The sequence below is a fragment of the Schistocerca nitens genome, chromosome 7, assembly GCF_023898315.1.
Source record: "Schistocerca nitens isolate TAMUIC-IGC-003100 chromosome 7, iqSchNite1.1, whole genome shotgun sequence".
In the NCBI taxonomy this organism is placed as follows: Eukaryota; Metazoa; Arthropoda; class Insecta; order Orthoptera; family Acrididae; genus Schistocerca; species Schistocerca nitens.
Window position 1 is genome coordinate 421,414,502 of NC_064620.1, and position 25,773 is coordinate 421,440,274.

The 25,773-nt window shown below is 45.0% G+C and overlaps 1 protein-coding gene and 1 pseudogene across 2 annotated transcripts in view; one reads left to right on the forward strand and one right to left on the reverse strand.

Annotated features, from left to right (window-relative positions):
- Positions 1-25,773, reverse strand: part of LOC126194737 (tubulointerstitial nephritis antigen-like) — a 618,836-nt gene that overhangs the window by 155,109 nt on the left and 437,954 nt on the right. For both annotated transcript variants that reach the window (XM_049932997.1, XM_049932998.1), the window contains one exon: positions 20,384-20,442. In XM_049932997.1, the coding sequence (XP_049788954.1) occupies positions 20,384-20,397 (14 nt within the window). In that variant the 5' untranslated portion in view covers positions 20,398-20,442. The remainder of the gene's footprint in view (positions 1-20,383; positions 20,443-25,773) is intronic.
- LOC126197771 (5S ribosomal RNA) lies at positions 22,573-22,690 on the forward strand (annotated as a pseudogene).

Consider the following 25,773-nt stretch of genomic DNA (forward strand, 5'->3'; position numbering starts at 1 on the left):
GGGTTCGTTAAAGGAGAATGTGTACCGTGATGTGCCTACAACCCCAGAGGATATGAAACAACGTATTGTGGCAGCCTGCGGCGACATTACACCAGATGTACTGCGGCGTGTACGACATTCATTACGCCAGAGATTGCAATTGTGTGCAGCAAATGATGGCCACCACATTGAACATCTGTTGGCCTGACATGTCGGGACACACTCTATTCTACTCCGTAATTGAAAACGAAAACCACGTGTGTACGTGTACCTCACCCCTCATGGTAATGTACATGTGCGTCAGTGAAAAAGACCAATAAAAAGGTGTTAGCATGTGGACGTAATGTGCTGTTCCAGTCTCTTCTGTACCGAAGGTCCATCACCGTTTCCTTTGGATCCCTACGTAATTCGGTGCTCTCCGATACACACGATCGAACAGCGGAGGAGTGGTACTCAAGCGTCAACTTTAGGTTACAATATCGCCGGATGTAATTAACATTTTACAATGCAACAAACGGCACTGATTACGTATTTGTTTATTTGTTCAGATGTGCTAACAAAACTAACGGGGTTCCATTTAAAAAAACGTAGGTTTGTGTTAAAAAACGTTCTTCCGTGCATTTTTTTATGGTACGTATTAACCAATTGCCCTAGCCCCTCTCCTCACGTTCGGTCTGTGGAATCGATTCGTCAGTATTTGATGTGGTTTACGAAATATATCCAGCGGTAATGTTAGGTGACTCACCCAGTATATGTGGTCTTTCCAACTGAAGTTGTTCGTAATTTTAACACCCAGGTACTTAGTTGAATTGACAACCTTGAGAATTGTACTATTTATCGAGTAATCGAATTCCAACGGATTTCTGTTGAACTCATGTGGATCACCTCCTACTTTTCGTTATTTAGCGTCAACTGCCACCTGCCACACCATACAGCAATCTTTTCTAAATCGCTTTGCAACTGGTCTTCGGATGACCTTACTAGACGGTAAATTACAGCATCATCTGCGAACAACCTAAGAGAACAGCTCAGATTGTCACCCAGGACATTTATATAGATCAGGAACAGCAGAGCTCCCAGGACGCTTCCCTGGGAACACCTGTAACGCTGATCGAGCGTGAAGTGTCCGGAGCAGAGTGGCGGGAGGAATTGAGGTACCTGGCGGCTGCGAGGTTTCTGCAGAGGGCGCTGCGACGGCGGCCGGCCACGCCCTCCCGATTGCGTGCGGCCACTGGTTCAGAACAATGGCCCCATTCAGCCGGGCGGCGCGTGGGTCTGCGGCGCGAGTGGTGCCTAACGACGCCGCCGGTGGTTTATGCCTCGGTCGTAACGAGCCTATTACGGAAGAGGACCCGCTCGTCCCTCACCGCAAGCGCTTTTGCTTTTACTAGCTGCGTTGATTGTGAGTCATTAAGCGCGGGGAGAGTCTACCCCTATACCGCACGAATCACCTTATGGTTTGTGGCGCAGGATACTTCGTGTACTACTGTCATCCCCCCCCCCCCTCTCCAACCCCTCACCCTACCCCGTAACATTTCTAACCACATACACGGACGGAAAAAATTCTATCTCCAAGAGGAAAGTGTGCGAGATAAACGAAAGTTGGTAAGCGTGTTTCCACATCTGAAAGATGACGTCTGCTCACATTTCGCGCCAGTCCAAAAGAGTGGCTCTAGTAGCGCACTACGAGGATGCAAATCAGGTTTTTTTTAAATACACACTCTAACGGTGTAAGGTGCCTAGACATGGGCACTTACACGTTAGCCTACCAACATTAGTATTAATAATAAAGGGACTGGTCAGGGCATCAGATCATGATTCTATTGAATTATGATAAATATGAGGCACTCTCGAGCAGTACTCCCTGCATGTCTGCAGGATTGAGCCACTAACTTAAAGCGTTGGTGAAAAGCGTCGGAAGTTGAGAATTGTGGAATGTAAAGCCGGGTTCACACACGCAACGAAAGTATCGCCACAAGTCAAGTCATTCTGAAGTGGCGCTGAGAGCTACCGTTCACACAGGACGCCACAAATTCTTCGTAATTGCGCAGTTTGCAAAATGGCGTCACCTGTATCAGCTGATTAAACGGCTGTACATATTACTAAATAAGATGTTTTGGAAACATAATAAATGTAAAATATCACTTACCAAAGTGTTTCTCGTCTCTCTTCTCGACTACATGTTTTAAGAACCGGTCTGCAGCTTCAAACCAAGCAAGGCGGGGTTTATAAATACCGTCTGTAGACGCACCACTCTTAAGTGATTTCAGTACTTTTTTATGTTCATTCATGTAAGCATTTCGAATGCTTCGAATTTTTAATTTTGTTGTAGCTACATCAATTGCAGGTACATATTCACGCATACTGTTTATTATTTCAATTAATGCAGCATCTCTCAAATTTCTGTCTTTGTATGATTCGCTTTTGTGGTTCCAAAGGCATTCTCGTTCTTGATACACCTCCAAGAATCTCATAATTGTCGCTGTTGACCACTTTTTCGACATATTAATAGCAAACGCGCAAACAAAAGCACTATATGCGAACGAATACGCACTAGAAAGGTTTGAATCCAGCCGCGAGGTAGCAATCGAATGACGTTATTCGATTGTGGAGAAGGCAAAATGGCGCAACTTTTTGTGGCGTGACAAAAGTTGTGCTTCTTAAATGGCGCCACCGAAAACTAGGAGTTCACACATGCAACTACAAAGCAACTGCAGTTCGCCATTAGCAGTGGCGATACTTTTGTTGCCTGTGTGAACCCAGCTTAAGTCTGCAGATGGCCGTAGCTCGCCGGCCGCCGTGGTCGGCAGGTAGCGGTCATCGAAAACGCGGGACAATACGGCGCTTTTGGGGGTAGCCCGGCATCCGGAGCCACCTGTGCTGGGCAACACGTGGCGAAGAGGGGAATTTCGTTTGCCTAGGGGCGTTATGACCTACTCGATCATTGGGTAGATCTCAGTGGAAGGATTTCGGCGATGATAGAGCGTTCGACATTGGCCGAAACTGAGTATTCTTCCGCCGCGTTTTCGTATGCGTGGGAGACGACAGAATTGTAGAAGGACTTCGCCTTTAGCCATCGAGCGGTACGGACTTGGAGATGGCGTCTTGGCCATCCTCATCGAAGGCAGATATACGGTCTGTATCGCAGCATTGCACCAGCGCGTGTTCCGTGCAGAGTCTGCGGTTAGAGCTCTCTGTGTACTCAGAAACGAGATTTTCACGAACGTCTAACCACTTCCAACAACTTACCTAATATTCTCGATCTAGAAGTTATCCTTGCGAGGTGCCGAGTATTTACCAACGCAGCTGCCAGTAATAGGGGCGCGTAATTGCAAATTGTTAATGTGCCATTCTCAGGAGTGTGTGGGTGGACAAAGAGATTCACATTTTTTTGTAAATTTTGTCAGTTGTGGGGAATATCAAATTAAAATGCCAATATTACGATCGAATTATCGACTTCATTGTAGCTAGCATTTACCCTGTCCCTTTAAGCTTTACATGTACTCTAGTCACCGCACAGCTTGCCCAGACGGGAAGGAAAGAAGGTTTGCAGTCTTCTATGTCAGCGACGGACTGATAAGCTTATGCCTCGTGATGACTGGGTGTTGTGTGATGTCCTTAGGTTAGTTAGGTTTAAGTAGTTCTAAGTTCTAGGGGACTGATGACCATAGATGTTAAGTCCCATAGTGCTCAGAGCCATTTGAACCATTTTTGATAAGCTTACAACGGTTGCGAGCGTTAGATATCTTTGAAATCGGGCATAGTGAATTGATGTTCGTCAAGAATGCCTTTAAGACCACGAAGATGCCATAATCAACACCTCACCGATTTTGAACGACATCATGTAATAGGGCTACGAGACGCTGGATGTCCCATCTATGATATTCCAGCAAGTCTTGGCTGTAAGCGATTGCTAGCAGCGGTGGTCACGAAAATGTGTGGTCGCAAGAAGACCGGGCTCCGGACGGCCATGTGACACTACCGAGAAGGAAGACGGTCGTGTTTGGCATATAGATGTAGCGCGTTGTACTGCGTCTACAGCAGCAATTCGAGCAGCAGCTGGCTCCACAGTGACACAACGAACTGTTACAAATAATTTGGGGTTTGGCGCAAGAAGGAGGCAGCTCAACTTTTTGGCTTAAGTGGAACATTGTTGCAAGAAAGAGCTCCACACACTAGTTTCATAGAAATCCAACAGTTGGAGCTGCCTGTACTCCGAGTTTGCATGAAAACAGCTCCGGGAGCTGCCTCGTTCTTCCCCCAAATAATAGCAGGAAGGAGGTTGTGTTACGTATTGTTCAGCAGACCGGTGTAAACATCGCGCGTTTCATGTCACTGAAGTGGACGAGAGATTTATTTTCAATTTTGTTGACACGTTGAAGAAATTTCTGTAAAGAACTCTTACGTATCATTATCGAACAAGAAAAGAGGAAAATATTTCATCACTAAGTACAAAATATTCCTCTATGGACAGCCATACATCGGTAAAGGGATTATTCAATGCAGTGCAACGATAGGGATGACTGTCTTCGATAATGCGCAAATTTGCAACCAAGGACCTGCGAGTCTCATAACAATGGACCACCTTCACCAAGCTTATGATGTCTCCTCCCGCTTAAAGGCCAAAAGTTTAAAGATGTCAAAGAGCTGGCCAGAAAGTATGTTGGGGAAAACGAAATGTGGTTTTACGACCAGTTGACGTCAGATGCTTCAAACGATCCTGAGGTGACTGAAGGGGAGCTAGAAGACTGAAGAAGAACTGTAGAATTAATTTATTATGCCAATAATGTTGTACTTTCTTTATTAATAAATGTTTTTAAACTGAAATATGGTTACTTATGAAGAAAATGGTCCTACAGAGAGTTTTTCATTCACTTTGGAGCAAAACGGAGGTAGCTACAAAATTCAAAACTCTATTGCATGTACCTGGGTGCATGCATTTTTGTGTATTCTCGTCAGTAGAAATAGATACTCCATAGCCTAAAACAAGGCTGACAACTTTTTCGTTTTGGTGAAAACTGAATTTTTGAAACATTTTTTTTTATTTGCCACAAACTGGAAAAAGTGGAGCTGCCTCCTTCTTGCACCAACCTTCAAGGACAGCTCCGAGTCAGACACCATGTAGCGTGCATTCCACTGAGCCGAAACTACCCGCATTTGCGATGTCATTGGTGTCAAGCGAGACTTCGTTGGAGGTTCAGGTGGTGGTCCGCTGTGTTTTCTGATGAAAGCTAGTTCTGACTCGGTGCCCGTGGTGTGAGTGTGTTGGTTAGGAGGAGGCCGGTTGAAGGCCTGCAACAAACCCGCCTGCGGTCTAGGCACACTGGACCTTCAGCTGGAGTTATGGTCTTGGGAACGATTTCGTATGACAGCAGGACCACTCTCGTGGTTAAAGCACCCTGACCGAACTTGGTACGTCAGCCACATGATTCGATCTGTTGTGCTGCCATTCATGAACAGCATTCCAGAGGATTTTCTCCAACAGGATAACGCTCATCCACAAACCGCTGTTGTAACCTAACATGCTCTACAGAGTGTCGACATGTCTCCTTGGCCAGCTCGATCACCAGGTCTATCTGCAGTCGAGCATACATGGGACACCATAGGACGACAACTCCATCGTCATCCACAAACAGTATTAACCATTCCTGTACTGGCCAACCAAGTGCATCAGGCATGGACCTAAATCCCACAAACTGACCTCCTGTACATCTACGACACAATCCATGCACATTTGCTTGTTTGCATTCAACATGTTTCAAATGGCTCTGAGCACTACGGGACTTAACATCTGAGGTCATCAGTCCCCTAGAACTTAGAACTACTTAAACCTAACTAACCTAAGGACATCACACACATCCATGCCCGAGGCAGGATTCGAACCTGCGACCGTAGCAGCAGCGCGGTTCCGGACTGAAGCGCCTAGAACCGCCAGGCCACTCCGGCCGGCTGCATTCAAAATTCTGGAGGTTACGCCGGTTATTGATGTAACAGCATTTCACATTTGCAATAGCTTTTCTCGCGCTCACATTAATCTATGATCTTGCAACATTAATCGCTTAAATATGCTACCGTGACAAATGTATTCCCGAAATTTCGTTACTGTACGTTAATTAGCTCTTGAGTTTTTTCCCGTCAGTGCATTACGTCTGATTTAGAGCGAGGCTATAGTAGCAAACGTATGACGTCACAAGGTGGGATGAGGGAAACACGGCTGATGCAGCACACGATGCAACACTCGAGGGAAACTGCACCAACAAAAACAGTTTTCGTTCTGACTGGCAGCTGAAATGAAAGCTAGGGGGGATTATCTTCTTGTCTGCGCGCCAAAACCGCTTATTTTCATTTACTTATAACCAAATTAATATTAAGATTTAGTCCAAAACAGCAAGAGGACTCTCTCAGCGATGTAATATCGTGACGTAATAAGAACACTTTCTAGTCAGCTTTAAATAAACAACTGACGTTTCTGGGAGGCGCGAATCTCTTAGTACGTCATCGGCAACGCTATGAATGGCGAGCGAAGTGGTTCGTGACAGCTTATCGGTGGTAAGTGTAATGGCATGTCGGGATATGCGCAGTTGGTAGTCGACGGTTGGAGACACAACATCGTTGTTACAGGTAGTCTGCAAAAGCCAGTTCAGATGTTGACCACTGATGCATCGTGTATACGATTCGAGTTAACCCCCTCAGCGTCAGTTAAGGCCTGAAGATGGTGTACTGAAGCACATAAACCTGTAACCGCATAACAAATGACATCGTAAGGTCGGCTGTAGGTGTTCCATCTCATTACGTAAGTGAATGGCCAAAGTCTCTCACACCTCCAGTCAGAAGGGTGGACATACGAAGTATTTGAGATTAGTCCCTGCTTCCGCCCCTTACCCCCCCCCCCCCCCGCCTTTCCCCCATTTCCTTTTCCAGATGCGAAAGATACGCGGGAAGGACGCCTGCAGGTAAATCATCGTTTGAGCTCGAAGGTCTCTAATTGTAGCTTCATGTTTTTTATAATCAGATATGTGTAACAGAAGGAACTATGTCGGTTGACTCTTGGCATGTCCATCCTCGTTATAGATGGTTATGAGGACTCCGCCTGTTCAATATGAAATAAAAATTAAAACACCTGCAACCGTCGCTTTTGCATTTTATTTATTTACGCAGTTAGTTTTGGTCTTCCATTACACCAACTTTACGTCCTAGACCAGCGGAAAGAGCGAAGAATCCAATCTCCTGTGGAGTCATAACAGCAGCCAATATTAAGTAATATAAATCTCTGGTTTACGCGACACTATCCCTTCCTTTGGAACGACGCATAGAAAAAAACGACACATGTCAGTGGGTAGAATATCTCCCCAAGTCTCAATTCGTAATACTTTGACAAAGGTGCACCACCAGGGGCAGGAGTATCATTACATTTAGACCAGCCACCAAATTATCACGCGCCTGCATATAGGCAACCGAATAAACAGATTACCAAAGCGGGCTGCTTTCCTTGCGCCGTCCCCGACTTCACGGGATTGCACAAACTCTTATGCCGGTATTGACTTCTGCCCCGTCCCGAACGCTATCCATAAGGAGCATCTGTAATGTGAGTTAAAAACTTGGAGAGATACTTAGTCAACTCCTAACACGTCCCGATAGCCGGCGCGTTAAAATGTTGCTTAAGAGATACGGGAAGGCGAGCCTAGCCGGCATCGAATGCACCTTGCAAATTAACGATGAGGGCTGATGAGGTGGGCAACCTATAAGTGGTTTATAGGCGGTTCTCCACATTCACATTGATAAATACCGGGAAGTTACCAACGACTCGCGTCAGATACCTCTACTTAAACATTTAGTTCTCACACTTAAACAATAGATTTGCTCTAAAGGCGGACAGATTGGAAGAGAGGGGGGGGGGGGGATAGTGGCGTGAAGTAGGGCATCCGGGAAGCGCCTGCCACTAACATTGCCTCAACCCCGTAGAAGAATCGAGAAAAGACAAAAAAAAAAAAAAAGACAGCAAGAAGAAGATATGTTCTGTCCAGTTATATGTCTTTTTAGGCTTCCGTACTTCAATCTGAAAAAGCGCAACCTTTATGGGGTCACTTCGTTGTCCGTTTCTCTGTCTGTCCGACTGTTGAGAACCATTGTTCTCAGGACGGGTAGACGTATCGAGCCGAAATTTATGTCACATACCAGGTTCTACGATCCCCTGCGGTGTAAAAAATTGAAGCTTGTAAGTCAATGCAGTCAAAAGATACGGGCATTTACGTCACATATTTTTTTGCCGCGCGGGAAGTGGCCACGCGGTTTGAGGCGCCCTGTCACCGACTGCGCGGCCCCTCCCGCCGGAGGTTCGAATCCTCCCTCGGACATGGGTGTGTATGTTGTTCTTAGCATAAGTTAGTTTAAGTAGTGTGTAAGTCTAGGGACCGATGACATTAGCTGTCTGGTCCCTTAGGAATTCACACACATTTGATCGTTTTGGTATTCACAACCTCACACACCCAGATCTATAGGGTTCTTCCCGTTGACCTACGATCATGAAATTTGGCAAGAAGCAAGGTTTCACAGTACAAGTAAAAAATCAGAAGGGTATTAATTTGTAATTATAACACACGAAAGAAACTGTTTTTGTCATTTACTATCCGAATCCAAACTTGAAATTAAAACAATCTCAAAAGTCTTGGAATTACCGTGACCGATATCTTGCCACTACCAAAGTCGATAAAAGGTATAAATCGTCGTGATTCTCGTATCCCAGGATGGATGAACTTTCTGTACACATAATTAAGTTTGTACGAAACCCTCAGAGCGCAAGGACTCCATCGCACCCGGCCAGTTTTTCTGCATGTCTTTTATTTTTCGCACAGGAGTCTTCTCAGACTCCGGATACCCTTCTGAATAACCAAATAAAGCCGGGTTAAGCACAAACAGTATCAAGCGGTCTAGCGAAAGTTTGCTGTTAATAGTGTGCATAGAATAACTTTCTTCGAGTTGCTCGTCTCTCGTTAATGTAGTCCTTGACCTGTTGCATATCCCTAAAGTCCCTCTTTCTTGAAAAGATCGAAGGAGCTCGATGAGTAAATGAATGATTCGCTAAATTCCAACAGCACCGTACTGCCTAGTTTATGGCGGCCATATTCCGGCAGATAACCAAACGAAATTCACCAGCATTTTTTTCCTCCTTTGCGGACTGCGGTACGTCTGTTAGTAGTTGTTATAATTGCAATATTAATATCACTGACATTGTATTTAGTAGCGTAGGGTAAATAGAGAAAGGAAGAGCAGTTTGACAATAGTAGAAGGGTCTTTATGCTATTATCTTTATGTTTTAGCGAGATGTACAGGGACGTCATTTGCTTAATATTGATAAAAGCATTTAACAATGCCGCAAATTATTTGTTGGTGTATTTTGTATAGAAGATGTACTGTAACTTGTAAGTATTGAGAAAAGAAGAAATGACATCCGAGAAACTGCTTTTCTCAAATACACTGGGTGAGACAGAAGGAGCTCACACAGAATAAATTCAGATCAGCAACACAGTAGCCGTCTAAAAGAGCTGCAAGATGCATTGCAGTTGGTGGTCGACTTTATGAACATATTTTATGAGGAAATGTGCACAATTAAACAAAACATCAGATTACAATGTTTCATTTGCCATCATCTGCAATTGTCCTGTTCCCCATTGTTTTCATTAGTTTTCTCGGAAACTATTAAGAACGGGACACGTGTTCATTTGTTCAGAGTCACTAATGCTATCACCCCAAAGCATGCACCTTTCCTTCTACATCTACATCTACATCTACACATATATTCCGCTAGCCACCAAACGGTGTGTGGCGGAGGGCACAATTCGCGCCAAAGTCGTATTTCCCCCCGTCTGTTCCATTCGCGGATCGCGCGAGGGAAAAACGACTGTCTGAACGCCTCAGTACGAGCTCTAATTTCCCTTATCTTTGAATGGTGATGGCTGCGCGATTTGAAAGTTGGTAGTAATAATATATGCTCTACATCTTCGGCGAAGATCGGATTTCCGGGTTTTATTGAGCAGCCCCTTCAGCTTAGCGCTCCATCTATCTGCAAGTGTGTCCCACTTCAAACTTTATATGAGATTTGTAACGCTCTCGCGATGGCTAAATGTACCAGTCACGAATCTTACCGCTCTTCTTTGGACCTTCTGAATCTCTGCAATCAGACCCAACTGGTAAGGGTCCCATACAGACGAACAATACCCCAAGACTGGACGAACTAACGTATTGTAAGCAATTTCCTTTGTCGAAGGACTGAATCGCTTCACGATTCTACCAATAAACCGCAATCTAGAGTTCGCCTTGCCCGTAATTTGTGTAATCTGATCATTCCATTTGAGATCATTTCAAATAGTCACACCCAGATACTTGACGGACATTACCGCTTCCAAAGACTGGGCATTTATTTTGTACCCGTAAATTAATGTGGATTTTCGCGTTGTTATACGCATTAGGCTACACTTACTAATATTGAGAGATAACTGCCAGTCATTACACCACGCATTTATTTTCTGCAAATCCTCATTTATTTGTTCACAACTTCCGCGTGGTACTACTTTCCTGTAGACTACAGCATCATCGGCAAACAGTCTAATGCCGCTGTCAAAACCATCAACCGTATCGTTTATATAAATCTTAAAAAGCAGTGGACCCATTGCTGCCCTGATGCACACCTGAAGTTACTCTTGTTTCTGTTGAAGTCACCCCGTTCAGGACGACATACCCCTCCCTGTCTGTTCGAAAACTGTTTATCCAGCCGCATATGTCATCGGATACGCCGTAAGCGCGCACTTTTTGGAGTAAGCGACAGTGCGGAATTGAGTCGAACGCCTTTCGAAAGTCGAGAAATATGGCATCGACCTGGGAGCCGGTATCTAGAGCCTGTTTTATATCATGCACAAAGAGGGCCAGATGTGTATCGCATGACCGCTGTTTCCTAAAACCGTGCTGGTTTCTGCAGATGAGCTTCTCAGAATCTAGAAAGGTCATTATGTCTGAACACAAAATACGTATGTTCCATGATTCTACAACAAATAGATGTCAATGAAATTGGCCGGTAATTATGTGCATCCGATTTTCTACCCTTTTTACAGATTTCTGCGACCTGGGCCTTCTTCCAGTCCCGTGGAACTTTCCGCTGTTCCAATGATCTCTAATAGATGATGGATAAGAATGGTGCTATATTTGTAGCATAATGAACATAAAATCGTACGGGGATACCGTCTGGGCCAGTTGCCTTCCTGACGTCTAAGGATCTTAACTGTTTTACAATCCGAGATACACTAAGCACTACGTCAACCATCCTTGAGTTTGTTTGGTAAATGAAAGGGGTAATGGTGCTGCAGTCCTCTACTGTAAACGAGTTTTTGAAAGCTAGGTTTAGAATTTTGGCCTTCTGTTTATCATCATCAGTTACATTACCCGTACTCTCAAAAAAAAAAAAAAAAAAAAAAAAAAAAAAAAAAAAAAAAAAAAAAAAAAGGAATGGTTCAAATGACTCTGAGCACTATGGGAAGTCATCAGTCCCCTAGAACTTAGAAGTACTTACACCTAACTAACCTAAGGACATCACACACATCCATGCCCGAGGCAGGATTCGAAACTCCGACCGTAGTGGTAGCGCGGTTCCAGACTGTAGCGCCTAGAACCGCTTGGCCACCCCAGCTGGCCCGTACTGTCAGCAAGAGAAGGTATTGAATTATTTGTAGCGTTCATAGATTTTACGTTCGACCAAAATTTTTTGTTGTTGGTTTTAGAATCTGCAAATTAATTATTGCTTTACTTCTGACTCACCCTGTATATTCTTGCTACTGTGACTTTAGATGCTAGATTGCTTAATCTTAGGACGTCTTGATAGAACAAATGAAACAGTCCAATTGGAGAACTACGTGCTATCTCATACAAATCGGCAAAAAGTGCATGTATCAACTTTACTTAAAAAGGGGTATAGCTTTGAAACTGCCAGACAGCCCTCAAACAATCGGTCTATGCAAGGGAAATTCTGTGTGGTTCATTATTACCTCGTACTAATGGAATAACGCCACACTGTACGCTTATTCTGAAACCATCCATTCACTAGAGTGTACTCCGTTTTTCTTTCCGTCTAAATTCCCTTCTTTCCTCTCCTCGAGTCAATAAAGCTAAACGTGCTAACGAGGAATTCCTTTCCACAAGAAGGAGAAATTCTGAAACGCTCACAAAGAGCTCTTTTCGGCCGTTAACGTACAGGGTAAACACTGTTGCAACCATTTATTCATAAGGTGCTCAAACAGTCGGCGACAGGCGGGGAAACTGTTTATGAAGTGGGGTCGTAACGCCGGCGGTTTATTTCTTCCGCGTGCTTCGTAAAAGCCGCAGCGCTGCTGAGGAGGCATCGCCTGCGCCTGGTGGTTGTTTTTGCCAAAATGGAGCACGTGGCGGCTGCCAGCACGGCGCCCCTGGTTATATTCTCGCCCCGAGGAGGCTGTTATCTCTTACACACTCTCCAGAGCAGCTCGTTTCAGCCGCCTCAAAATAGCGCCGGCAATCTCCTCTCCGTCTCTACACTAGTTCAACACGCCTGCTACTACTCCATCTGATTTTTCACTGCAGAAGATTGCACCCGGCCTGGAAATGAGCGCCTTTCCTTGCTTCATGAGTTGATTTATTGTGTTCATGTGTTAAAGTGTGTGTAAAATCTTATGGAACTTAACTGCTAAGGTCATCAGTCCCTAAGCTTACACACTACTTAACCTAAATTATCCTAAGGACAAATACATACACACCCATGCCCAAGGGAGGACTCGAACTTCCGCCGGGATCAGCCGCACGTGTCTTGTCTGTTGAAGCTTTGCAGAGGAATAGTACGAAATGACTGAGTCATAAACATCAGGGTCGTCCTAAAAGTCTACAACGTTTGTTTCTTCTCAAATTTTTAACCACGACAGCCACCCTTCCCGGCCACGCATGGATAGCGATACATGTCTATGGCCGGACGAACTGTCTGGCGTCGCAGTAATAAATTATGTTTTACTAGCGAACCAAGCAATGATTCGCAATTGCTAAATCTGTCCATCACTTCCTCCCTCACAGTCTCCTTTCTCTCTCTCTTGCCCCTCGCCCCCTCCCCCCTACCGCCAAATCTTCTCCGCCCCTGTCTCTGTCCATCTCCCTCTTCCCCTGTCTATGCCGGTTTCCTCTCTCCCTTCTCTGTCCATCTACTCCTCCAAAAATGTGTTCAAATGTGTGTGAATTCTTATGGGACTTAACTGCTAAGGTCATCAGTCCCTAAGCTTACACACTACTTAACCTAAATTATCCTAAGGACAAACACACACACACCCATGCCCGACGGAGGACTCGAACCTCCGCCGGGACCAGCCGCACAGCCCATGACCGCAGCGTCTACTCCTCCCCCTCTCAATGATCTTCTGCCTTGTTTATTGCTGCGGCAAATTCAGATTCCCTAGCAGTTTTCTAATCATAAACTGATAAGCCGTAAATACACTACTGGCCATTAAAATTACTACACCACAAAGATGACGTGCTACAGACGCGAAATTTAACCGACAGGAAGAAGATGCTGTCATATGCAAATGATTAGCTTTTTAGAGCATTGGCACAAGGTTGGCGCCGGTGGCGACACCTACAGCGTGCTGACGTGAGGAACGTTTCCAACCGATTTCTCAAACACAAACAGCAGTTGACCGGCGTTGCCCGGTGAAACGTTGTTGTGGTGCCTTGTGTAAGGAGGAGAAATGCGTACCATCACGTATCCGATATGATAAAGGTCGGATTGTAGCCTATCGCGATTGCAGTTTATCGTATCGCGACATTGCTGCTCGCGTTGGTCGAGTTGCAATGACTGTTAGCAGAATATGGAATCGGTCGGTTCAGTAGGGTAATACGGAACGCCGTGCTGGATCCCAAAGGCCTCGTATCACTAGCAGTCGAGATGACAGGCATCTTATCCGCATGGCTCGATCCCTAACTCGACAGATGGGGACGTTTGCAAGACAACAACCATCTGCACGAACAGTTCGACGACGTTTGCAGCAGCATGGACTATCAGCTCGGAGACCATGGCTGCGGTTACCCTTGACGCTGCATCACAGACAGGAGCGCCTGCGATGGTGTACTCAACGACGAACCTGGGTGCACGAATGGCAAAACGTCATTTTTTCGGATGAATCCAAGTTCTATAATAATTGCGTAGGCTTCCGCGACCAGAGACAGCCGACATAAAAGTTTTCTGGGTGTGGTACCGCGTCATAATGTAAAAACTACTGCTGCTATAGAAAAGCCAACGTTTCGGCCACGATTGCAGCGGCCTTCTTCTGGGTCTAATGGTCTAGACCCAGAAGAAGGCCGCTGCAATCGTGGCCGAAACGTTGGCTTTTCTATAGCAGCAGTAGTTTTTACATTATGACGCGGTACCAAACCCAGAAAACTTTTATGTCAATCCAGGTTCTGTTTACAGCATCATGATGGTCGAATCCGTGTTTGGTGACATCGCGGTGAACGCACATTGGAAGCGTGTATTCGTCATCGCCATATTGGCGTATCACCCGGTGTGATGGTATCGGGTGCCATTGGTTACACGTCTCGGTCACCTCTTGTTCACATTGACGGCTCTCTGAACAGTGGACGTTACATTTCAGTTGTGTTACGACCCGTGGCTCTACCCTCCATTCGATCCCTGCGAAAGCCTACATTTCAGCAGGATAACGCACGACAGTATGTTGCAGGTCCTGTACGGGCCTTTCTGGATACAGAAAATGTTGGACTGCTGCCCTGGCCAGCATATTCTCCAGATCTCTCACCAATTGAAAACTTCTGGTCAATGGTGGCCGAGCAACTGGCTCGTCACAATACGCCAGTCACTACTCTTGATGAACTGTCGTATCGTGTTGAATCTGCATGGGCAGCTGTAGCTTTACACGCCATCCAAGCTCTTTTTGACTCAATGCCCAGGCGTATCAAGCCCGTTATTACGGCCAGAGGTGTTTGTTCTGGGTACTGATTTCTCAGGATCTATGCACCCAAATTGCGCAAAATGTGATCACATGTCAGTTCTAGTATAATATATTTCTCCAATGAATACCCGTTTATCATTTCTTCTTGTTATAGCAATTTTAATGGCCAGTAGTGTATAATTTTGCGGTTTTCTGTGAAAGACAACCGCAGGAAAGGAAACAAAACAGCTCATTGTTGTATGTACAGGGTGGTCAGAATCAGTCTGAAAAGCTTGTAAGGATATTGCAGGGTAGGCTAGACTGAGAAACAACTGTTAAGAAAAAAATTCGATACGTTGCGCCGTTTCCGAATAAATTAACACTGAAGCCAGCCAGTCGGACCGTTGCGGGCGGGAACCTGTCAGACACAATGTGTGTTAGCTGTTCTCAACAGCGCAGATGATAGTGCACGAGACTGCTCAGACTTCGACTCGGGTTCGATCCTTGCTACCCTCCCACGCCCAGTTTTTGTTTCGCTCTCTTGGTCGGTTTAAGGAAAAGAAACGAAGACCACGTTTAGCGACACCGTCTGTGGCGGGCTGCTTTAGTTTGCTCGCAACGGCCTGATTCGCTAACTTCAACGCTAATTAACTCGGAAACGGCGTAACGTATCGAAACGGCGTGACAATTATTTCTCAGCACAACTTCCCCAGCAGAATCCTTATAAGCTTTTCAGTCTGTTTCTGTACAATGGGGGAGAATATATATAGCGGATACTTTTCCTAGTAATTTAAATGCCCTACTATCGCAGTTAAAACTGATTCTGGGAGGGAAAACAAAACCGCACTTACTCACAGCAAAGCCAAGCGCAGCATTCCCTTCCTTGGTTTTAACAGAAAACTTGTACATCGTTGTTTAAAACTATATACACTCTATGTCCGTATGAATGTTTGAGTGTCCTGCAAAAATTTAAAATAAATTTGTCAAGATTTTTGTAAATAACATTTACTAATAGGCTACATATGTGTGTGAAAAAACTTAAAGCTTTTTAATTAAAACAAACGTTATTAAAATTCCGTATCATTATCCTTCCTTGATGTTTACAGATTTATTCCTCAACGTACTCACGCTGGTGACGATCGTATTTCTCCTAGCGAGAGGCCAGTTTGTTGATAGCGTCACTAAAATGTTTCACGGAACCACAAGCTAACCTCTGCTTGCACCGCTCCATTACTATGAATATTAAGTCCTCGAATGTGTCCTCAACTTTTAGAAACAGGAAAATCAGATGGGAGCATGTCGGGACTGTATGGCGGATGACCGATGACAGCGAGTACGCTTCGATGGCTCTGTCTGTAGAGCGCTTGCCCACGAAAGGCAGTCGTCCCAATTCCGAGTCCGGGTCCGCCACACGGTTTTAGTCTCCCGGGAAGTTTCAAATCATCGCACACTCCGCAATACTTTATATGACTATAGGGGCCCGCTCGGTTGGCCGTGCGGTCTAACGCACGGCTTTCTGTGCGGGAAGGAGCGCCTGGTCCCCGGCACGAATCCGCCCGGCGGACTTGTGTCGAGGTCCGATGAACCGGCCAGTCTGTGGACGGTTTTTAGGCGGTTTTCCATCTGCCTCGGCGAATGCGGGCTGGTTTCCCTTATTCCACCTCAGTTACACTATGTCGGCGATTGCTGCGCAAACAAGTTCTCAACGTACGCGTACACCACCAATACTCTACCAAGCAAACATAGTGGTTACACTGGTCTGGTGTGAGACGTTCCAGGGGGGTCCACCGGGGACCGAACAGCACAATAACCCTGGGTTCGTTGTGGGGCGGCGGAGGGTTGAAGTGGACTGGGGTAGTAGTCGTGGGGTTGTGGACCACTGCGGCTGCGGCGGGGACGGACCCTCTCCGTCGTTTCTAGGTCCCCGGTTAACATACAATACAATAGAATACAATAAAAGGACTATAGGGCTTCAGTCACTGACTTTGGAATAGCGAGAAGTTTTGTCATGTACGTGAACCAACGTAACGAGCCTGGCAGTCCTTACCTAGACTGATTTAAAAGCGTATTAGTGCAGAGAATCTGTATCCGCCAATAAACTATTCGTCTTCCCTACCACAATCCTCACATGCTTATTCCATTTCACATCGCTTTGCAACGTTACACTCAGATACTTGAACGACATAGCTGTGTCAAGCAGGACACTACTAATACTGTATCGGAAAATTATACGTTTGTTTTTCCTACTCCTCCGCATTAACTTATATTTTTCTACATTTAGAGCTATTTGTCATTCATCACACCAACTAGCAATTTTGTCTAAGTCATCTTGTACTTATTCTTCTACAGTCAATCAAGTTGGACACCTTCCCATACACCACAGCATCATTAACAAACGATAGCGGGCTTGCTGTCCACCTTTTCCGTCAAATCACTTACGTATACACTTCCCTCGGGCATTCCTGACGATAACATTGACTTTGATAAACAATCGCCGTCGAGGGCAACATACTGAGTTCTTTAACTTAAGAAGTCTTCGAGCCAATGACATATCTGCGAACCTATTCCATATGATCGTACCTCCTTTAACAGCCTACAATGGGGCTCCGTGTCAAACACTTTCCGGAAATCTAGAAATATGGAATCTGCCTGTTCCCCTTCATCAATATTTCGCAGTATATCATGTGAGAAACGGGTTCAAATGGCTCTGAGCACTTTGGGACTTAACATCTGAGGTCATCAATCCCCTAGAACTTAGAGCTACTTAAACCTAACTAACCTTAGGACATCACACTCATCAATGCCCGCGGCAGGATCGAACCTGCGACCGTAGCGGTCGCGCGGTTCCAGACTGAAGCGCCTAGAACCGCTCGGTCACTGCGGCCGGCTGAGAAAAGGCAAGCTGAGTTTCGCACGAGGAATGTCTTCTAAAACCAAACTGATGCTGGGCGTAAGATTGTCGGTATCAAGAATATTTATTGTATTCGAACTGAGAATGTGTACAAGTTTCTGCAGCAAACCAATGTTAGGGATGCTGGTAAATAATATTGCGCGTCCGTTTTTCTGCCCTTCTTATACACAGGAGTCGCCTGCGCTCTTTTTCCAGTCGCTTAGGACTCCTTGCTGGGCGAGAGATTCGCGATCAATGCTAGCTAGGTAAGGGTCCAGTGCTGTAGAGTGCTCTTTGATATACCGAACTGGGATTCCATCCGGACCTGGTGACTTTTTTTTTTTTCTTCACCACGAATGCTTATTACTACTTCGTCCATGCAGGAGTCTGTTAGATGGCCCAAAGGCAGTATGTTTCTACGATTGAACTGGGTGAACGATTTCTTGAACGTGAAATTTCAAACTTCGGCTTTCGTTTTAGACCCAGCCCCTTAAAGATTTTACATAGGACCAGAATTTTCTCCGTTTCTCTGCCAGATCTTTCGCTAAGGTACGACGGTGGTTACCTACTGGAGATAACAGCTCGCTTCTGGTTCGAATGCTGCAGTAATGGAACAGCTGCAGAAAGCTTTTATTGTGCTTCGCCAGAGAGCGCCATAGCCGTGTCGTGGAAAGAGTTTCCGCAGAACGGTGAGTAGTCGAGAGATGCGCCCCTCCCCCTGTTTGTTTACGGCCCTGTTTCCCAGAGAGAGGAGTCGCAGGTTAAACAGTGTCGAGATCCTGCTAGGTGCGCGTGCTTGTAGACCGCGATAAGGTCTACAAGCAGTTGGGCGGGGAGCCGCGTCCGCAGATATGCGCGCCAGATATGCATACACCGGGGCCTCCTCTGACGGCAGGCAGCACGGGGTGGGTGGGGCTGCTAGGAACGAGAGGAACTCGTCCGCCGGCTTTGCCAGCGAAACCGGCACGAACGAGACTTCTGCGCGAGAGGCCTGCGTAATTAGGGACAGGTTGTCCCCGACCTTGCGCGCTGCAGCACATGCCGAGATAATTCTGCGTGCTTCCAGAGCGTCGAGAAATGGAGCCCTGTACTAGTGAACGTGGCTCGGCTCGATAGCCATCTCACGGGCAATGTAAGAAAGCTGGTGTTTAGCGGCCCACCGATATAGAGGTCATTAAAGATGTAGCATCAACTGGGATTACACAGGGATGGAGGAAAGAAAAGGTCATACATAAAAAAAAGTTGAACCTGATGTTCACCTCCAGTAATTTAACAGCGTATAAACTGTGGAAGAGAATTGTATCTTGCGGTGTAGTAGGGTACTATTTGCAGATGTAAAATGATAGTGAATGTTCACACTGCTCATCTTGCTGCTTGCTGTCGAAAAAGTAAATGACTGACGGTCTAGTTAACCACTGTTGCTTCTATCATAGATCGACTTGCGAGCCCCCACGTGCATCAGCACGAATAAAAGTTAAATAAAACAAGGAAAGCACTGTTCACAGTGCATCCTGATGCACGGTTACAGTTCAAAATATGGGCTACGTCACTGCGCATGGACTAACCAACGGATTTGACGCATTAATCCAAAATGGAATCAGCGAGAAGTTTAGTGAATGTGGAGGCAGGAATTTTGGGTGAAATAAGGTGCACGTCTCACAACGACTTAATCTGAGATTATTGCAGATAAACAAATGCAACATCAACTAAAGAAACACTGTTTTTTGCCTTTTTCCACAAATTTTACTGTAAATGTTACTGCACGACCTAGGTTTCGGGTTATAAACGCATTTTCAAGTATGTTAGTGGTTCCCAAAGGTGGTAATGCACAGATGAGCATGATGATAAGGCAAAGATATTCGTCTCAACTTCTTGAGGTATCGATCTATAGCTTAATGTAGAATTACTTGAATGACCATTTTTTAACAAATTACATATGGAATCACAAAATTCAGCAATTACATTAACTTGACGAAACCAAAGTTATGCATCCTCCAAGAACTTTTTGTCTACTGATGGACTGAGGTCCAAAGTTTTGCTTCTATCCTGGAGTTGTGATCTCATCTAAAAGAGGTGAATAACTGAATTGGGTTTGCTCGTTTAATAATAGGTGTGTGGATGTACACGTCTGTCTTTTAGTTTCTAAAATTTCTAATTGGTTGAGTTTTGCCCCCTTTTCCTCTGTCTGTAAGACTTGTACATCTATTACTTATCTGTGGTTATTGGTGAGGCAATGTTCCGCAGAAGCTGGAAACTGAGGATGCCTGATTCGGCCATAAACACTGAGAAACTTGCAAAAAATAACTTCTATCTGAAATGAAGCATAAATTACCAATGCTTTATTCATTCAGTGTTTGATAATGAGAACACTTAGCGACTTCCCACAAATTAAACATAATTTAAAACCTTCTCTAAACTTTTTCTCGCTCACCTGCTTAGAAGTCAAGTATGTAACACACTAACTGATTTGTAAAGTTGAAAGAATGTACTGTAAGGTAATAGAGAAAAACATTTTGGCTGAAGACAGCATTAACTGAAACTGAATTACGCGGTTAAGTTCACTACTCACCTCGCGTCGATCATGGTGGCTGGTAGAAGGTTAGTGGTGTGCTTTGGTAGCTATCACTCCTGCAAGAAAAAAATCGATATCGATAATGATGGAAACAAGAAACGGGCTAGTGACATATTATATCGTCTAAAGTGACGATAACGCAGCAGAAATACAAAGTGCGTCTAAACAATTTCTTAAGTGCAGCAACTTATAAAAGGTAACATAAATTAAAATTACACAAATGTGCATTGCGAAAGATGTTGAGAAGCACAACACAGGGTCGTATGTAATAATAAGGCGCATATTTACGGTCATATTTACAGGCTGAGCCCATTCGAGCGTTGTGAATGACTTTTGTCGCAGTGCAGTTGAGTGTCCCATCTATGGTCTGTACTCCGTAGTGGAGGGCATGGGCGTGTGAAGAAATTAATTGTATATACGAGGGTTGACTGAGAAGTAATGCTTCCACCTTTGTAACTCTTCAACAGTTGGCAGCATTGGTATGCGGCAGGTAATGGTTTGTTTCGTAGCCTCTTCTCTACAGCTCCAGTTGGCGGGAAGCCTTAGCACTGTACGGTTGTGTTGTTACAGTGTAAAGTATGAAACCCTGCGCAGACGGTCGGTCAACGCGAATTAAGCAACGTGCAGTCATTGAATTCTTGACTGCAGAAGGTGTCACCCTAAAGGAGATTCATCAGAGAATGAAAGCATTTTATGGTGATTGTGTTGATGTGAGTACTGTGCGTCGTTGGGCGGAGTAAGTTTAAAGATACTGAGGCGGGAACATCTGACCTGCGTGACAGAGACTTAGACGTCCTGTGAAAGCAACCACCGAGTTTCAGAAGCACAATGTTGACAATTTGGTTCAGGACGATCGACGTATCACTCACAAGAACGTGTGGGTCACGTTATTGTTATCGGAAGATTTGTGCACGATTGGTACCCCGGATGCTGACTCCTGAAATGAAAGCGCACAGACTTGAAATTTGCTAGGAAATCCTCTCACGTTAGGAGAACGAAGGTGACGCCTTTCTCCTCTCAATTGTGACAGAAGATGAAACGTGGGTACATCATTGCGACCCGGAGACGAAACTTCAGTCTGTGGAATATCGACACAAAGACTCGCCCCAGAAAAAGAAATTCAAGATGCAGCCCTCAGCTGGAAAAATCATGGCCAGTGTTCCGGAACGCAGATGGTGTTATCCTTGATCGTGGAACAACATTAAAATCAGAGCTTTACAACACTGCGAACGACGGCTAACAAGGGTCCGACAGGAAAAGGGAAATGTTTTCCTGCACCATGACAATGCCAAACCACACACTCCACGTGCCACCACAGCATAACTTCACAGACTGAATCTCAACACCGTACGGCATCCTCCATACAGTCCAGATTTAGCACCGTCTAATTTCAATCTGTTCCCGACAGTGATAGACGATCTGCGGGGACATCATTATGCTTCTGATGAAGACGTTGAGAGAACTGAGAGACTGTGGTTGCGAAAACAGAGTGTCGACTTCTTTCGTGACAGCTTCAGAAAACTTGTTCATCGTTGGCAGAAATGTATCCAATTGGTTGGTGATTATGTGGAAAAGTGAATATTGGTGATTAAAGGTCACATTCTAAGGATTATTTCTGCGTTTGATTTATTAAAATATTCCCGTCCAAACCCAATTAACGAAGGCGGAGGCATTACTTTTCATTCAACCCTCGTATGTTATTAATATTTATAGGCAATTGCTAGAATCATGGCATTATCTCAATAATTGTTTTATCACCTTCGCGACACTGCTTTGTTTTCTCAGCAATGCCTAACGTACCACAGTCTTTACTGTAAACGACTTGTAAAAGTAACATCAGATAAGTGCTCGATTTTCGCAAAAAAAGAAGTAAGTTACTAAGCCTTAGGAATCTGGAGTGAAAAAATAAGGACGTACCGAAAGGTTTCGGGATTTCGCCACAAACACTTTGACGATCCTGAATAAGAAAAATAAGATTGTTGATAAGTGTCATAAGGAAGATCGTGAATTTTTGGCTCCTGAAGAGTGATTATTAAAATGGTTTAGTCAATGTAGACATTCCTGTTGGAGGCTACTTTCTTTGGAAAAAAACCTAACGCATTCGCTGTTAGTTTGGGCACTGAAGGGCTCGCGTGAGCGATGAGTGGCTCACAAACTCAAAAAAGAAAGACGTAACTTGGCCTTTGGGCAACGGCCTTGCCGCAGTGGATACACCGGTTCCCGTCAGATCACCGAAGTTAAGCGCTGTCGGGCGTGGCCGGCACTTGGATGGGTGACCACCCGGGCCGCCATGCACTGTTGCCATTTTTCGGGGTGCACTCAGCCTCGTGATGCCAATTGAGGAGCTACTCGACCGAATAGTAACGGCTCCGGTCAAAGAAAACCATCATAACGACCGGGAGAGCGGTGTGCTGACCACATGCCCCACCTATCCGCATTCTCAGCTGAGGATGACACGGCGGTCGGATGGTCCCAAGGGGCACTTGTGGCCTGAAGACGGTGGATTTCTGAAGAAAGTACGAACGTTGATGACACAGTTTCTTGAGCATAGAAACAACGGTGTAGGAAAATCATTGGCATTCAAAACAGTTTCCAGTCGTCTCGGAATGGATAAATACACTACATGGTTTGAAGGGTATCTTAGACCATTCTTCCTGCAAAATAGTGGTGAGTTCAGATAACTATGATGTTGTTGGATGGCGTTCAAGTACCCTTGTCTCCAAATCAGGCTGTGGTGGCCAGGGAAAATGCGACAATTCATCGTCGTGCTCACAAAAACAGTTCTGGACAATGCGAGCTGCGCAAACAGGGCCAGTGTCATATTGTCGCAGAAGAAGACGAGTAGTGCGGCGTCTGGGGTGTAGTGGTTATGATACTAGATTGTTGCATGGAGAGTCGTGAGTTCAAAACTCACCTGAACTGAAACATTTTAATTATTATCTTCGGTTCGAGTACATTCTAGAAGTATCCACAAATGGCAAGAATCATTGTACTGGAAATGTTCTGTAGCTGTTTATATACCTTATATGTTCTGGCCGGAGGCAGTTCGCTCCACGCCCTTGTATGTGCAAGTGCTAAATACACCTTCGTTAAGTGAAGTTAGTGTTCGTCATTCATCTATTTACACCTTCCTCTACGTGACAATATTGGAATACAAGATCACCGCTGGAGAAGTAACATTGTACCATGGGACAGACTTGATCAGCCAAAAGGGTGACATAATCGTTCGCAGTAATGCGATGTTGCAGAGTAACCGTGGGGCCCATAGAATACCACGATATGGCAGCCCAAATCGTAACCGAACCCCCCCCCCCCCCGCCATATTTCACTACTCTTGGAATGTAAACTAGGCCAGAAGTCGAAAACAGTGTGAAACAAGACTCATCCGACCAAATGACACTGTTTCGTTGCTCCACGGTCCATGTGTTACGGCTTAGGCATCACGTTTTCCTGTTACTCATCACTGATGAACGCAGATCGCAATGCAGTTTCCTGCTTATTGAATCCCCTTCGTGTTGTTTTGGCATTGACAGGGTTCGCGAATGCGACATTCAGATCTGCAGTGATTTTATTTTTCGTCACAAGCGTCTCAAAACACACTTTCGTTCGCGTTCCGAGTTGGTGACTTATGTATTTCCACTTTCCCGTGTGGGGTATGAATCTTTGAAACAGTGCCTCTTGAAACATCAAACACTTCGGCCACCTTTGTTAGACAGCGTCCGTCATACGATCACCAACAGTCTCCCACGTACGATTTTACTTGTATCCGACATAATGCACTGACAAATACACAGAACACTGTCGTGACCACGTATGACACTTTGAAACCTCTAGAGAACTTTACACGTGTTTCATTCTTAGTCATATGCAACAGCACAACCTTCAGGCTAGGCAGGCATTTGGATTTATGTTCAACCACGCATTTCGCGCTATGTTTCCATATTTTTGTTCAACCCCTGTACATCAGAGGCACTTAAGAATAGAAAAAAAAATCTGTGATAGATGCCGACACAAAATTGGCGTCTATGTGCGAGGCATTGGAGGAACTGGGAAATTTGCAAACACAATGTCAACGTCATCATTCACAACCTGGGTAAGCTGAATATCTCTTCCCAGTTTTTTGTGTTCGGCCTATTGGCTTACTACGAGAAGATTACTATTGTCCTAAATTAATAATTTCTGCAAACCATCATCATATGGATGAGAAAATATCGCTAGTTCGGGCGGAATAAGTTAGCCAGCCATCACGATACAAATGTCTTCATCACAACCTGACGGACGTCTAAAACAGTGTGACGTGAATGATTCAGTCAGTTCCGAACGATTCCACCGCTCAAATTACTATCCCACTCCAGATGGAATGCCAATTAAAAATGGTTAATTTTAAGTGCATGGCTTTTTCAAAGCCACTTTTTCAAAGGAGTTGATGCAAATGGCGGCATATACAAGGGTTGGAACTTTAATAGTGGCAACTATTTATTTACAGCTCGTACAAAATATATACGTGTTTCAAAGTTTTACTGACCTTCAAAGTAGTCACCAGTATTGTGAATAGCCCGTTGCCAGCGATGTGGAAGTCGTAGGATACTCTTAGCAGTGCCAGTTGTGTTGACGGTTCGAGCGGCGAGGCCTATTGCCCGACGAATTTGCAGCAGTTCTGAAGCGAATACCGTGAAGTGTTTCCTTCAGTTTAGAAATCGAGTTGAACTCACGAGGGCTTAAGTCAGGGGACTGCAGTAGGTGGTATAGCACTTAGCAGCCCCATCAGTCAAACAAATCAGTAACAGCTGCACTGTACGTGCTTGAGCATTGTCCTGCAAAATAATGGCCAGGTCCCACAGAAAGTGTCGTCACTTCTATCCATAAGCTAGTCGTAGGTTGTGTTCCAAAAATGAACAGCATAGAGACAGAAGTGATGACACTTTCTGCAGAACCTGACCATCATTTTACAGGACAATGCTCAAGCACGTACAGTGCAAGCCGTTACTGATTTGTTTGACTGAAGGGGCTGCTATACCACCTACTGCACTCCTCTGACTTAAGCCCTTGTAAGTTCAACTCGATTTCAAAACTGAAGGAAACACTTCACGCCATTCGTTTCAGAACTGCTACAAATTCGTCGGGCAATAGACCTCGCCTCTCGAACTGTCAATACAACTGGCACTGCTAAGAGCATCCTACATCGCTGGCAACGGTTTGTACACAATGCTGGTGACTACTCTGAAGGTCAGTAAAACTTTGAGACATGTACTATTTTGTAAGAGCTGTAAATAAATAGTTGCCACTATTAAAGTTCCAACCTTCGTATATTTCAAAATGGCCACATCTAGCATTTCCGAATGGCCAAGGCTTGCAGCGTCTATAGCTGTGACACAGACAGGATGTTA